At 58.8% G+C, this 12,697-nt stretch overlaps 2 protein-coding genes across 6 annotated transcripts in view; one reads left to right on the top strand and one right to left on the bottom strand.

Moving 5' to 3' along the window:
* The window catches only part of GSE1 (Gse1 coiled-coil protein), a 197,105-nt gene extending 189,606 nt beyond the window's left edge, over positions 1-7,499 (top strand). For 3 of the 5 annotated variants that reach the window (XM_059713913.1, XM_059713912.1, XM_059713911.1), the window contains 4 exons: positions 896-1,177; positions 2,833-2,936; positions 3,679-3,809; positions 4,145-7,499. In XM_059713913.1, the coding sequence (XP_059569896.1) occupies positions 896-1,177; positions 2,833-2,936; positions 3,679-3,809; positions 4,145-4,388 (761 nt within the window). In that variant the 3' untranslated portion in view covers positions 4,389-7,499. Of the gene's footprint in view, positions 1-895; positions 1,178-2,832; positions 2,937-3,678; positions 4,081-4,144 lie in introns of those variants that run through there. The other 2 variants (XR_009455310.1, XM_059713914.1) reach the window with 2 other exon arrangements.
* A 637-nt stretch (positions 7,500-8,136) lies between these two features.
* Positions 8,137-12,413, bottom strand: GINS2 (GINS complex subunit 2). Its single transcript, XM_014609278.3, has 5 exons — positions 12,278-12,413; positions 11,743-11,857; positions 10,864-10,963; positions 9,700-9,826; positions 8,137-9,306 (listed from the first exon to the last, which is right to left on the bottom strand). Exons 1-5 carry the CDS (start codon positions 12,365-12,367, stop codon positions 9,181-9,183), a joined length of 558 nt encoding a protein of 185 aa, XP_014464764.1. The 5' UTR covers positions 12,368-12,413; the 3' UTR covers positions 8,137-9,180.
* Positions 12,414-12,697: the final 284 nt, after the last annotated feature.

The raw sequence follows: 12,697 nt of genomic DNA, 5'->3' as shown, positions 1-12,697 counted from the left end.
GAAGTTCCCAGGAAATTATCGATGCATCTGTGCTTTCCCATCCCCTTGAAACAGCCTCAGCAATTACAGTAGAAGGTAAAAAAAAAAAATAAAGAAGATGGGAACTTCAGGACAGACACTGAAAATACGGCTCGTTTCCCGAAGAGCTCGTTAACGCCGACAGGCAGGAGTGGAGGAAATAAAGTTACTCCAGTGTGTAGGGAGCAGCTGTTAACGGAAAAGGAATCAAGGCGCTGGAGAACGCCAGAGAGGAGCGGCATGCTAAACGCAGGCCGGGAGGCCATAAATGTTTGCAGCGCCTGAGTCAGAGCGAGAGCCGTTAAAACCCACCGGAGTCGTCTCCAGCACTGGTTGAGGGCAGTTAGTTAATCTTGGAGACAAATGGATGTCTCGAGGGAAGCCACTTTGCTGCTGGGACGTGGGCAGCGGTGGGCAAATAGCATGATTGCAGGTCAGGCTACTAGGCACCCGACTGGGCTCCAGGAGCTGCTGGGCTGAGCTCTGTGTGACCCCTCGGGGGCTCGTCCCAAGTCCTCTGGGGCAGCTGGGGCTTGGCTCTGAGGTGGTGTCGGTAACACAGGCCCTGTGCACGTGCAGGGCGGTCCTATGATGATGGGACCAATGCAGCAGGGTCATCTTGCCCTGCCGTGGTTGAGGGGTGGGAGGCCTGGTGCAGCTCTGCCCTTGGCTGTCTCCTCACCCCACCATCAGCAGGTGCATGCCAGCCTGTGTGCCGAGATGCCCATGCAGCACAGCGACAGCGATCCATCCTGAAGCCCGGAAGCGAGGCTGATCACAGGGGTCTCCCTGCCGGGCCAGGATGTATCCCAGGTGAAGCCTGGGGAGCAGGGTGCCATGCTGCTCCCCAGTGCTCACGCTGTGGTCTCTCTTGCAGGCAGTGCGGCCGCGCTGACCGCCGAGCAGAACCACAAGGTGGACGCCTCCATCCACTACAACATTCCCGAGCTCCAGGCCTCCAGCCGGGTCCCCCTGCCCCAGCAGAACGGGCAGCCTGATGCCCAGCCCCCGCGCAAGGGGCTCATCCCCCCCGAGCACGACAAGGACTCCGACTCGGAGGGAGAGGAGGAGGACGAGGAGGAGGAGGAGGACGAGTGCCCCCGGCCCAAGTGGCAGGGGATCGAGGCCATCTTCGAAGCCTACCAGGAGCACATAGAAGGTAGGGGACCCGCACCCAGACCTCGCTTGCATTGCAATCTCACTCTCAGGAGCCATGGCTCAGCATTGCGGCCTCTTTCCTTCCTCGCTCCCAGCTCTGACCTTGGCTGGAGTGAAAAGGGAATGGGCAGGTCGTGGCTCCAGAAGAGCCCTCGGAGCTGTTCGGGGCTTCTGGAGCCTCTCAGAGCATCTGTCTCTAGCCTGGACCCTCCCCAGGCCCTCTTGGGACCTGGGTGGGTCACCGGGCACCTCGGCATCCCCCAGTTCTGCAGTGGGGATTAAAACTGCCTGGGGCTGGGGAATTGCCCTGGGATGACCAACATCACTGTCTGCCCGTGTGTCCTCCCATGCAGAGACACCAGGCACCTGTGCAAATCCACTGCTGCAGCCCAGCATCTGCTTTTGGGGGACCGAGCCGAGGGCAAAGAGCGCAGAGTCCCTCAACATTTCCCTCCTTTGCCGCCTGCTTCGTTGCATCTAAAAACAGGCTGCTCCCGGGCAGGCTGGCACTGCAGCGGGGCAGGCGGTGCCGGTGTTGTGCTCGCTTCCTTCGGTGCGTCCCGGACCCTCGGCTCGGGTGGCTGCTGTCCCTAGGGGCTGTGAGTCATTGCCTTCGCTGTGGCGGCACGGTGGGGTTTGCATCCTGCCTCATTACCGTGCGGCATCACAGCTGAGCCCAGGGGGAAGGCCGATGTGGGCAGATAAACAGCAGAGCTGCTTTTCCCACACGGTCCTTGACCCAGTCCTGCAGCCTCCCCTCTCCTGCCAGCCCGAACGATGACGCAGGTGCTTGTGCATGCTGCCACCATTACCCCTCCACGATTAACCAGGGACCCGAATCCCCAGCGCTGCAGCAGCAGCCACAGCCCAGCAGCTCTGTGCCCTCACTTGGCCTTGCATTCATTCCCCATCCCCCAGTTTACTTGCTGGGCTCGAACCAACAGCCCCCAGTGCCCAACCACCACCGCCTCCCTGCACGCGGTATCGCAGCAATAGATCCTTCGTTAGCGGGTGCGGCCCTGCGATGCTGCCGATAATCTGGAAGTTAATTACGCCTCACTTCCTCAGTGCCTGTGAATTGGGTTTAAATGTCTGGCAGACAAGGGGAAGGCTCTACGAGCCGTTGCAGCAGCGTCTGCAGGGCCTGTCCCCTCCCCAAGCTGTGCGCTCACTTAAGAGCAGCTCTTGCCTTTACAAAACCACGAGGCTCTTGCCCCAGGCCCGAAAATTGGAGGCTGGGGGCTTGGGTATAGAGTAATTGTAAGCGTGCTTTATGGACATCCCCAGGACACGGGGTAGCCCTGCAGGGAGGGACCCGATGCTTCTCTGACATAGCCAGCCACCACTGGCCTGTGCTGGAGAACACACCAGTGACCAGCATAGACGCCGGGCACAAGGCCTAGGCAAAGGGATGTGACACGGGAGGCCTCTGCCACCCACGGACGGCCGGGTTCAAGCTGCCTCTCTTCACGCTCTGTGCTGTAGCCTGTAGGACTGTCACGGTGGGTGAAGCTGGATGGAGAGAGGCTAAGCTAAGACGCCGTCTGATGTTAGGGGGGTGCATGAATGTAAGAGGCCCAGGCATGACCCAAGACTAGCCAGGGCCACGGGCGGCCGAGCGTGCGCCGTGACTGAGTGCGTCTCCTCTGCTTGCAGAACAAAACCTGGAGCGGCACGTGCTGCAGACCCAGTGCCGCCGGCTGGAGGCCCAGCAGTACAGCCTCAGTCTGACGGCCGAGCAGCTGTCCCACAGCATGGCGGTGAGTGGGGCTGGCGCCGGGAGCAGGCAGGGACACACCGGTGGGAGCCCGGGCAGAGGCAGGCTGCAACTTATCCGCGGGCACGTGTCGATTTTCAAGGCAGCTGCAATGAGCTGGTGCCCGCTTGCCTGCAGCTCGGGCATGCATACACCTGCTCCAGCCAGGGCACGGGGACACCGTGAGCAGCACAGCTCTGGGGTGCCACCTTCCACGCAGACCACAGGGTGTCACAAGCTTTCCTTCAGCTTCCTGCCTTCTCAATGAGAGGCCGGCTGCAGGGTTTGCAGCCCCTGGGACTCGGGAAGGGACGGGAAGGGAGCAAGGGTGGAGGAAATACAAGTGCTGCAAAGCAAATCTTGCTTACTTGGGGGACCTGCAGCTCGTGGCCCATCTTCTGTCACATCCCCTTCTATAAGCCAGCTGCCTTCAGTTCCCCAGCCCCGATGCCCTGGTGCCCACCGACAGCAGTCACCCGGGGGCAGGCTGTCAACATGCGCCGGGCACTGGAGAACGCGTGGCTCTGGCTTCATAGAAACAACCCCACCAGCTTTGCCACTGCAGCCTGGTGGCTTGAGGGCTACCCCGAAATAAAAGGGGCTGTGTTGGGCGTGCAGAGATGAGACTTCCCCCGTGAGATCAGGCCGGATTGCACCCCCACCACGGTGCTGAGGGGAAGCGAGGTGCTACTCTTCCCCCGTCGCATTCGACAGCCTGTAGTGATCGTCTCTTTTTCCCCACCCAGGAATTAAGGACCCAGAAGCAGAAGATTGTCTCGGAAAGGGAGCGACTTCAGGCCGAACTAGATCACTTGAGAAAGTGCCTTGCGTTGCCTGCAATGCAGTGGTCTAGGGGTTACTTCAAGGGTTACCCCAGGTGACGCCCCTTGCACTAGCCTGAACCTATAGTATAGAAATAATAATCTATTTTATTACCTGGAATATTTAATATTTTTCACTGGGAGGTTTGAAGCTAAAAAAAAAAACAAACAAAACAAAACGGAGAATGTGCCATGCATGAAGCAAAGGATACCGGGATCCCGACACACCCGCCCCGCGCTCTCCACGTCCACGCAGCCGAGTCTCTGTAGCCACACGCGGCCGAGGCGAGGGCCAGGCTCCTTTCCAGGGGTTGGATTTTTTTTTTTCTCCTCCTTCCCCCTCCCTTCCCACCCCCAACTCTTTGATTTGTTTTTAAATCCGCCGATAAAGACGCCACCACCAACACTACGAGAACGCAGAACGCTTCTTTCGTTGCCATATCCGTACAACTGCTGTACCTACCGCGAGGCTGGCCCGGGGTCGTCGCCGCTGCGTCGCTCCAGCCGAAAGGCCGCGCCGGGAAGAGACCGCGCCGCGCAGCCGGGGCCGCGGCGAGCCGTGGGAGGGATCCGCTGAGCCACGAGCCCTGGGAGGAGCGAACCGCCACGGCGAGCCCCCGCGAGCCTGCCTCTAAGTCAATGGGCTTTCCACTGGAAATGCACTTTGCTCCAAGCAAATAAAGCGAATAAACAAACTGAAGGTACCTTCTTATTACTGCTGGGCTGGGGGGGAGGGAGTGGATTGTACAGGCGCTGGAAACACCCCCCGACACCCGCACCCCCGGAGGCACCCCCCCGATGCTGTCTCCCCCCCGGCCCCCGCGGGTGACGTTTTCATACGGAGTCCGACGATTTTGTGATTTCAAAAAAAAAAAAAAAAAAAGCCTAAAAGGTGCTTCAGCCTTGTACTGTATATATTAAAGAAGTTTTGTATGTTTTTATTCCTTTAATTATTGGTATAAAGCTTGCCCTTTTTAATATGGTTCTGCTTTTTTTTTTTTTTTTTTTTCCTTTTCTTTCCTTGCGAAGAAGACGAGAGTCCCCTGCTTCCCGTGTTTTGTACTGCTGCCGGTCAGGACGGCCACCACTGATTTAAAAGAGACAAAAAAAAAAAAGCCCAACCTGCTTTCCCCCCCACCCCGCAGCTGGGGCTAGCACACCCGGGCCTGTGCTCCGTGTAGCGCTGGTTGCCCGTACAGAAACGGCTGCTACTAGAAGGCCAGGGTTTCCTTCTCAGCCCTGTCCCTGGTGGTTCCCACTCCACCCCCGCTTCTCCAGCAACTGGGAAAGGTTGGTGCCAGCTGCGTTGAAGCGGGGAGGGGGTGTGGGAACAAGCACGGCGGGCCGGCTTTGCTAGCAAGAGGAGTGTGCTGCAGGGCAGAAGCTTGCCAGGGGCAGGACGGCAGGGGTGGAGAGCGCCAGCGATGGGAGGCTGGGCAGGAAGGTCTCCCAGTGAGTTCGGTAGCCGGTCATCCCGGTTGCACCCTGGCATAGGAAGACCTCTCTTGCTGCTTCCTCCACTGAAGGACTGGGGCTGAGGATTGCTTCCGCTTTTCTGATGAAATCTCATGTTACCTTTTCACCGCCCTCTTGCCCCGCAGGTGTGGGCACAGAGGGAAGAAAGCCAGCCCAGGCTCCCCGCGCTAGGGCTGGGAAGCCCGTGCCCCGGGTGCTGAGGCAGCCTGCCCAAGGTGCCCTGCCTCTGTGCCCGCTGCTGGCATTTTGCTTTGGCATCCCGGCAGCTGCCACCGAGCAGGCAAGCAGCTGGCTCCATTGTGCTGCTCCTGGGGGAAGTGCCAGCTCCAACAGGCCCCAGCTCACGCGGGGCTAAAGGCTGGGCTCTCCCCTGCCTGAAGGATCTTGCAGCTCCATGCTCGCAGCTGTCGCTGGCAAGCGCTTTCCAAGCTCCCGCGGAGCTGAGGCGGCAGCCGCTAGGATGGCAGAGCAGAGAGGCCTAGGCCTGGGTCTTAGCTGCGGCACTGTGTTCCTCAAACCCTCAGGCAATGGCTTGCTGCTTTTCACAGCGGGAGAGAGCTTCCTGCACCCTCCACCACGGCCAAGACAATCAGAGCAAAGCAAAGCCTGTCCTGCAGCACGGCTGGGGAAAGCGTCCCCCAGCCTGACTGCTCTCTCGCCCCTCTTCTTTCTCCCTGGTACTTAGTGCAGCGCAAACACCGAGCCTCCAGGCAAGCAGCCTTCCTTGGCTTATTGCCAGGGCAGTGCTGCCTGCAGACAGGCTAGAGCAGGCTGACCGCGTTTGAGGCCCTTTTGCCTCCAAAAGAGCTGAGCGGAAGATGCGGCCGAAGCCACAAGCGCGATTCTCCTTTACTGTAGGGCTGCCGCTGTCTTTCACGTGAGACGGAGCAGGAGAAACCCCCCCAGCCCAGCAGAGAGGAAGTACAGGGAGACGCATGCAGCACGGGCAGTGTCAGAGTGGATGCCAGCCACTGCTGTCACCACATTTACAGGAGGTGACTTTGCGCTTCCGTAACTAGGAAGTTTATTTTTTGGTAGCCTGTTTGCAAAGGGACCTGTGGGGCCTGTCCGCAGCAGGCCCAGCCAAATTCAGGTCCACTGGCGGGTACAGAAGTGCATCCCCTTTGCTCCGGGTGGGATGGTTGTAAGTGTTGCCTCTTGGTCAAGTCATAGACGCTTTGCACTTTGTTCCTTTTTTACCCTACACCTTGACCCTTCCTCACGAGGCTGCCACCACACCCCAGTGCACCTGAAAAGCAAAGCTGCCTCCCTTCTGCTTGCTGCTAGCAGTCGGGAGGTGCCTGGCAGGGTAGTTCAGGTGGCAAGACCTGTAGCTGTCACACGACTGCTGGCAGGAAAAGCCATGCCCAGCTCTTAGTGATGCAGGCGGCCGGGACTCGAATACAGCATGCGGCAAAAACGGGGCCAGCTTCAGTCTCCTTCCCAGTCCTCGTACACCCAGAATCTGAGCGGGGGCTTTGGGAAACATGGACGGGAGACAGCACCATTTGGGGGCCTTTGCAAAGCAGCTTTCCAAACCAGTTTTTTAAAAAAAGGCTCGTGTGTTGGCAATGGTTTTAACGTACCAGAAAGCAGCCCGCCCTTGCGAGAGCAGAGACTCGGCCACTTTAAACCCAGCTCGTGTAGGTGGCCTTCGGCCCGCGAACGGCCGACTCAGATGGCACCATGTATTTTTAAACACGAGGGAAAAACTAGAACCTGCGTTAACCACTGTCCCGTCCCCCCACTCCCAGATCGTGAGAAGTAACCTTCATTGGTGAGCTCTCCCTCCTCACCGGTACGCGGCAGAGGGCTGGTGGCAGCGGTTAGGAGCCTGGTCCGATCCCTATCCTCCTTGGCAGCAATTCCTGTACTTGAGACTGTTGACGTTCTGATTTTTTTTCCCTCCGTATGAAAGGTGGGAGCCAATCATCACGTTCTTAACCCAGTGCTTCGGGCGTCTCAGAAGCACTCCCCTCGCTCTCCCCTGCCCCCGGGGCCGTGGCCCACTGGTTCTGCTTATTTGTGTGTTCCCTGTGCAGAACGGCTAGAAAACAGAGCACGGGAGAGAGGGTGCGAGGATGCCCGGGGCCTGCTGGGGGCAGTTTAGATGCTGTGAAAGACAAATTAAACCTGTTCTAAGTGTACTTGTTTGGATTAATTGTAATGTAATATATTCTTGGTGAATGTAGTACTTAGGTATTTATGAATATATTGCTGTAATTTCTGACAACATCCAAAAAAAAAAAATAAACTCTTCCTAAATCACAGCCGGGATCCTTCTTCCCTCCTGCTTGCGGCTGTAACAGTCGCCTTGCTCTGCTACAAAGCCTGATGTGGGCAGGGCCCCGACTTGGCTTTGGAGGCAGATATGGCCTTAGCGTAGGAGATGGCGCCCAGGGTCAGCTGGGCGGTGCAGGCTGCGGAGGCAGTGAAGGCGAGGAGGGAAGGTATGCTGGCTGGGTGAGGAGGAGCAGTGAGCTCGGTATCATCCCCCCTCCTTACATCACGAGTGCTTCACTTCCCGCCACTCAATCATCCTGATAGATGTGAGTAACCAGCATCTATCTCAGGAGACCCTGGCAGCCCAGGGGAGGGAAGGCTGCAGGTGCTGGGAGGCATTGGGAAAACAAGCCAACTGCTGGAGGGGAAAGCGTGGAGGGAGCGATGAGCTAGGGCAGCATGACCGAACACGGCTGCATCGAGCCCGCGGCAGCCAGAGGCTCGATTCCTGATCGCTGAAGAATGAGCCATGCCTGTAGCCAGCTACATATGGTTTGGGGGCATTTTAGACCCCACTGTGACCAGACCAGTACATCCATCAAGAGTGCCTGCGACAGGTACGTTCGCAGCTGCGTGCATTCAAGGGAAACCCCGAGTTCCTTTTACACAGATCAGGCACTCCCCTTGAAACACCTTTGCCATTTATTTGCTATACAAATATGTGTCTTCAGCTAAAAAAAGCCCAACGCACCATCCTCCAAAATCCCACGGCTTCCCCCACCTTGCAAAAGGGGTTTGGACCTAGTTACTAGTCATCCTGCTGAACGGCCAGCAGGAAGCGGCATGGCCAGAACCGCCTGCCCCATCCCCACGCTGCCCCCTTGATACCTCGAAGATGACCCGCCCTTCCCAACCAGACGCTGAAAAAGGGGGAGCAAGGAGCGTTTGCTGCAAAGTCTCTGCTGGCCCCAGCAGGAACAGCACCCCCCACCACCTGTCAGGACTCCTGCCCTGCCCTGCCAGCATGCATTGCTGTCTTGTATTTCTCCCTCACATCCATGACATGAGCCTGGCAACGCCAGCCCTGCAGACCCCTCCATTGCCTGTCCCCAGAGACGGCAAGCAGTAGCCAGGAGTGGGTTAAGCCTGTGCTTCACTGCTAGGCAGGGACAGCTGGCACCCAACCAGGTGTTTAAACCAGCCCCTCTCCATCTTCATTTTCAGCCAGCAGCAGGCAGGGCCCTCAGGCACTCCCACAGCCCCAGGGAAAGAAAGGAGCAGATTTACTGCTGCTCCATGTAGCTGAAGCAGACAGAAAGCCCAAGCAGCAAAGCATGAGGGAGTGGGAGAAAACAACCCCTCCAGGCCGCACCCGAGTTCTGCAGCCGATTCATCTTGGCCTGGCAGCTGCACAGGAGCTGGGGGAGGGGGTCTGCCAGGCAGGCGCATTTGCTTTGCAAGGCTGTTCCAAGAGCGGGGTGGGCTGGAGAGCTGCTGAGCAGGGAGTGCCCCGGTTAACAGTGGCCTTGGACTGATTAGTACGCAGGCACCAGGGAACTCTTGCCTTTGTGCAGCGTCTAGGCCACTTACAGCTGCCCCAAAGCCCTGGGTTTCCAGAAGGTCATGGCAGGCTGCCAGGGGCACTGAGGGAGACCGGTGGCCTTAAGGAAGGTGCAGCAGGACTCACGCATACAGTCTGAGTAGCAGCCATCACTATCCCATCCCAGGCTAGAAATCCTGAGACTGGGCGCTCTCGCTGGGCTGGAGGTTTGTCCGCAACTTGTACATGTGATTTAAGGCTTGAGTGAGGAACGTCCCAGTTGTGTTGATTTCCATCAAGGTCAGGTTGTCCAGCTAAAGAAAAACCAAGGAGGGGGGTTGTTATAGGGGAGGCTTGAGGGCTTCTGTGACAGCAAAGGCCAGCCAAAGGAAAGGAACCGGGACAGCCGCTTGAACAATGAAGAGGTGCATATGCCCTCTGGCTGCATCCCAAGGGGCAGGCCCAGCAGAGAGGAACGTGACAACGGTGCCGCTGTCATCATGCAAACGGAGCTGCAGCCTGGCCGTAAACGGAAGCTTAAGCATATGGCTTTAGTTCTTGACTGACAGATGCTCCTATTGCAGCGGGAGAAAGAGCCACTCCTGGCACGTCTGTCTGTGGCTCTGATCGGCCAAAGACCTGCACAATCACAGTGCACCTTGGCCACCCGTGGAAGGGACTAGCAAGCCTATCGGTCCACCCCGTACCTTGGCATGGGCTTCCTGCTGCCTGACGAAGCTGTCCGCAGACAGCCGCAGCTTTGCGATGCGCGTGTCCCAGGTATCCTTCACCAGCGTTCGGATTTCATCTGCTCTTGGGATGTTGTCTGAGGCGCTGGAGGAGGAGGAGAGCGCGGATCAGAACAGGCTGCAAGGGACTAATACATTAAGTCACTGGCATAAGTCATGTTGGCAGCTTCTCAAACCTCGGAGGCATAAGCAGAGCAGTTTGCTTTATGAAAAAAAAAAGGAACTCAGCACTAAAAGCCAAGCTGGTGCTGCTGCTGCCGGGGCTTTTTCAGGATCGTTTATTTACCCAGGAAATCTGAACTCTGCAGCAGCATCTGGTTGGCAGCATAGTCCTTCTGCTCTGTGAGAGCCCAGCTGGTCTGAGGCCAAGGAGGTACAATAACCTGGCCAAAGCCACACAGAAACAGCCAATTTAAATGGCTTGGCTGTGATGAGAGCTAGAGGTCGGCACTGTGCTCTCATTACCGACCCCACAGCTTTTGGGACCAAGTGAGCTGGACCCATTGGCACAGCCCCACAGACCTCCAGAGATCCAAGCAGCTCACACGAACACAGCCACAGGTTATTGTAATGCAATGATGGGATCTGCTGAGATCTCAGGAGGAAGCAATTAGTGCTTCAAGTGACCGTGAGCAGGGGCTTGAGGAGAGAAGAGTCTGTGCTCAGTAAATTACTGGCCAGCAGACTGTGTGCAATGGAAATGTTTCAGGGGACGCGAGTCCTGCATGGGATATCCCTGACCTGCGTGTACCGGGCTAGGAAAGGACAGCACGAAGGCAGCAGACTGGGAAGGATTAGGCTGCTGGGCCTCCGGCAGCAATCGAGGGTCTGCACAAAGCCAGAGCGTGTGGCCTCTCCGCCCAAGGTCAGTACACTCAGCCGCCCCTCGACAGAGCACGGGAGCCCTGATCAGACTTCGTAACCAGTGACACCGGGTGAACAGATCCAACGGCTGCGATAAACCGAGTGCTCTAGCAAAACCCTGACGTGCTCTGCGTAGGACGCTTCCCTGTGGGTCTGCAACTCCATCCCCTATAACCTCACTAGTTTTTCAGCATCATATTCCTGGGTATTTCCCCAGGGAAGAAAGTACTTCCACCTGGCCACAAGGAAGCGACTTACTGGTTTAAGAGCAGCTTGGTGAGCTCCATGTAGTAGGGACTGGGCATCGGGGTAAAGGTGTCCTCCTTGCGCTCCTGATCCCGGATGGCCTCCAGCTTTTCTGAAACACATTTGGGGACAGTCAGGCTTTTGCCAGATGCTCCACAGCTCTGGATTTATCTCCTCCCAGCAGAAGCAGCCCCCTTGGACCAGGTGGAGACGGCTCCTGCAAGAGGGGAGACTGTCCTGGTACCCTTGGCAGCTTTACCATGGGAGCCCTAGCTCATCAGGCAGAAAGTAACTCCCTTCAACCCAAAACGAGGGCAAGAGGCACTGGCAGTCAGCTCCGCATGCTGGGAGAAGGCCTCAAGGGGACCTTTCTGCCAAGTTGATCTTGGCTCATCAATTCTGTGCCCTCGGGAGCGCAGAGGGAGGTCGGACAGCGAGAGGAGCAGCACCGAGGCACCGTCCCTGTCCCTGCTCTCAGCCGCACGCTGGCTGAACCGGAGGGAGCTCAGGCCCTTATTCCACCCAGCAACATTGCTGCGTGGTGTCAGGGCTGCTTCTATTCCCGATGCCCCGCGGGATCGCACGATCCCGAGTAAATGAGAGCGCCTCCGCGCTCCACAGGCACCCTTCCCTCGGGACGCAGCCCGCGGGGAAGGTGCTACAGGGAGGTGACGGAGCAATTAACGCCCGAGCCCGCGACACGCCAGCGATGGTGCTCAGGAAAGCAGGTGGCATCCCCATCTTCCCAAAGCAAGGCACAGGGAGCGAGGATGGGGCTGGCCCTGCGCCCCCTTCACTCGCTCCAGGGATTTCCCCATTAAAGGAGGGGAAGGAGCGTTGCAGGACGTCCCCACGGACCAGCTCCCAGCTCGGAGCGGGCGGTCTCCTTACCCACGTCCATCCATGCGGGAGGGATCAGGCGACACTTCTGCCTCTGCTTCAGGTTAATGGCCAGCCAGAGCGGCACCTCCACGGGCAGCCCTGGGTTAAAGGGACCCAGATCTCCCTGCAAGAGCCACAGGGTCAGGGGCTGCTTGGGGCCAGGCCCTGCTAGGGCACCCCTGGGAGGGGGGGGACCCCTCAATATCCCTGCTGGCCACGCCCACCCCTCTGGCCACGCCCTCCCAGCTGACCTCTCCCACCTCCTCTGTCCCTCATTGTCTCAACCCCTCCCCTCTGGCCCCTCTCACAAGGCCCGCCCCCAAAATGCCTCCCTCTGGCCCCGCCCCTAATCCACCCCGCCCTCTGACTCCGCCCCTTTTCCTCCCCCAAGACTGGCCCCGCCCCCTCTCTTCTGGTCCCTCCCGCGAGTTTGGCCCCGCCCCCATAATCTGCCCTGTCCCTCCCCTGGCCCCGCCCACACTTCCCCGCCCCCTCTCTTCTGGCGCCCCGTCTGGCCCCTCCCACAAGCCCGGGCCCGGCGCACCCCGATGAGGTAGATGCGGTCCAGGCTGAAGTTGGGCACGACGGTGACCAGCTCCTTCTCGGCCAGGAACTCGGCCTCGGCCGGGTCCATTCCCGGCGCCGGGCGGGCGGAACCGGTACCGGAACCGGAACCGCCCGGGGAGCCCCTCCTATTGGCTGGCCGCGCGGGAAGCCCCGCCCCCTCCCTTGGACTCCAACCCCAAAGCGCCCCCGATTGGCTGCTTGTCTCGCGCGGTGCCCGCGGGTTGGCTCCCTCCTGCGCTCGAGGATTGGCTGAGGCGCGGCTTCTGAGGGCGGGGCCGGGGAGCCTTCCAGCTAATCGCGGCTCTCCCTGAGGAGGCATCGACCAATCAGCGCTCTCCCTGGGCGCGCGGGCGGGGCGAAGTGTGGAGAAGGCGCGGGAGTTGCCATGGTGCTTCCC

Source organism: Alligator mississippiensis, chromosome 10 (genome assembly GCF_030867095.1).
Source record: "Alligator mississippiensis isolate rAllMis1 chromosome 10, rAllMis1, whole genome shotgun sequence".
Taxonomy (NCBI): Eukaryota; Metazoa; Chordata; order Crocodylia; family Alligatoridae; genus Alligator; species Alligator mississippiensis.
Note: the sequence above shows the minus strand (reverse complement) of the source record. Positions and strands in the feature narration are given on the sequence as shown.

Excerpts from the sequence above, each read along its gene's own strand:
- GINS2 (XM_014609278.3), bottom strand. The coding sequence starts at position 12,367 with ATGGACCCGGCCGAGGCCGAGTTCCTGGCCGAGAAGGAGCTGGTCACC. Across the intron at positions 9,827-10,863 it reads ACCAAGCTGCTCTTAAACCA|CGCCTCAGACAACATCCCAA; the intron begins GTAAGTCGCTTC and ends CTCCTCCTCCAG. Across the intron at positions 9,307-9,699 it reads AGCAGGAAGCCCATGCCAAG|CTGGACAACCTGACCTTGAT; the intron begins GTACGGGGTGGA and ends GTTTTTCTTTAG.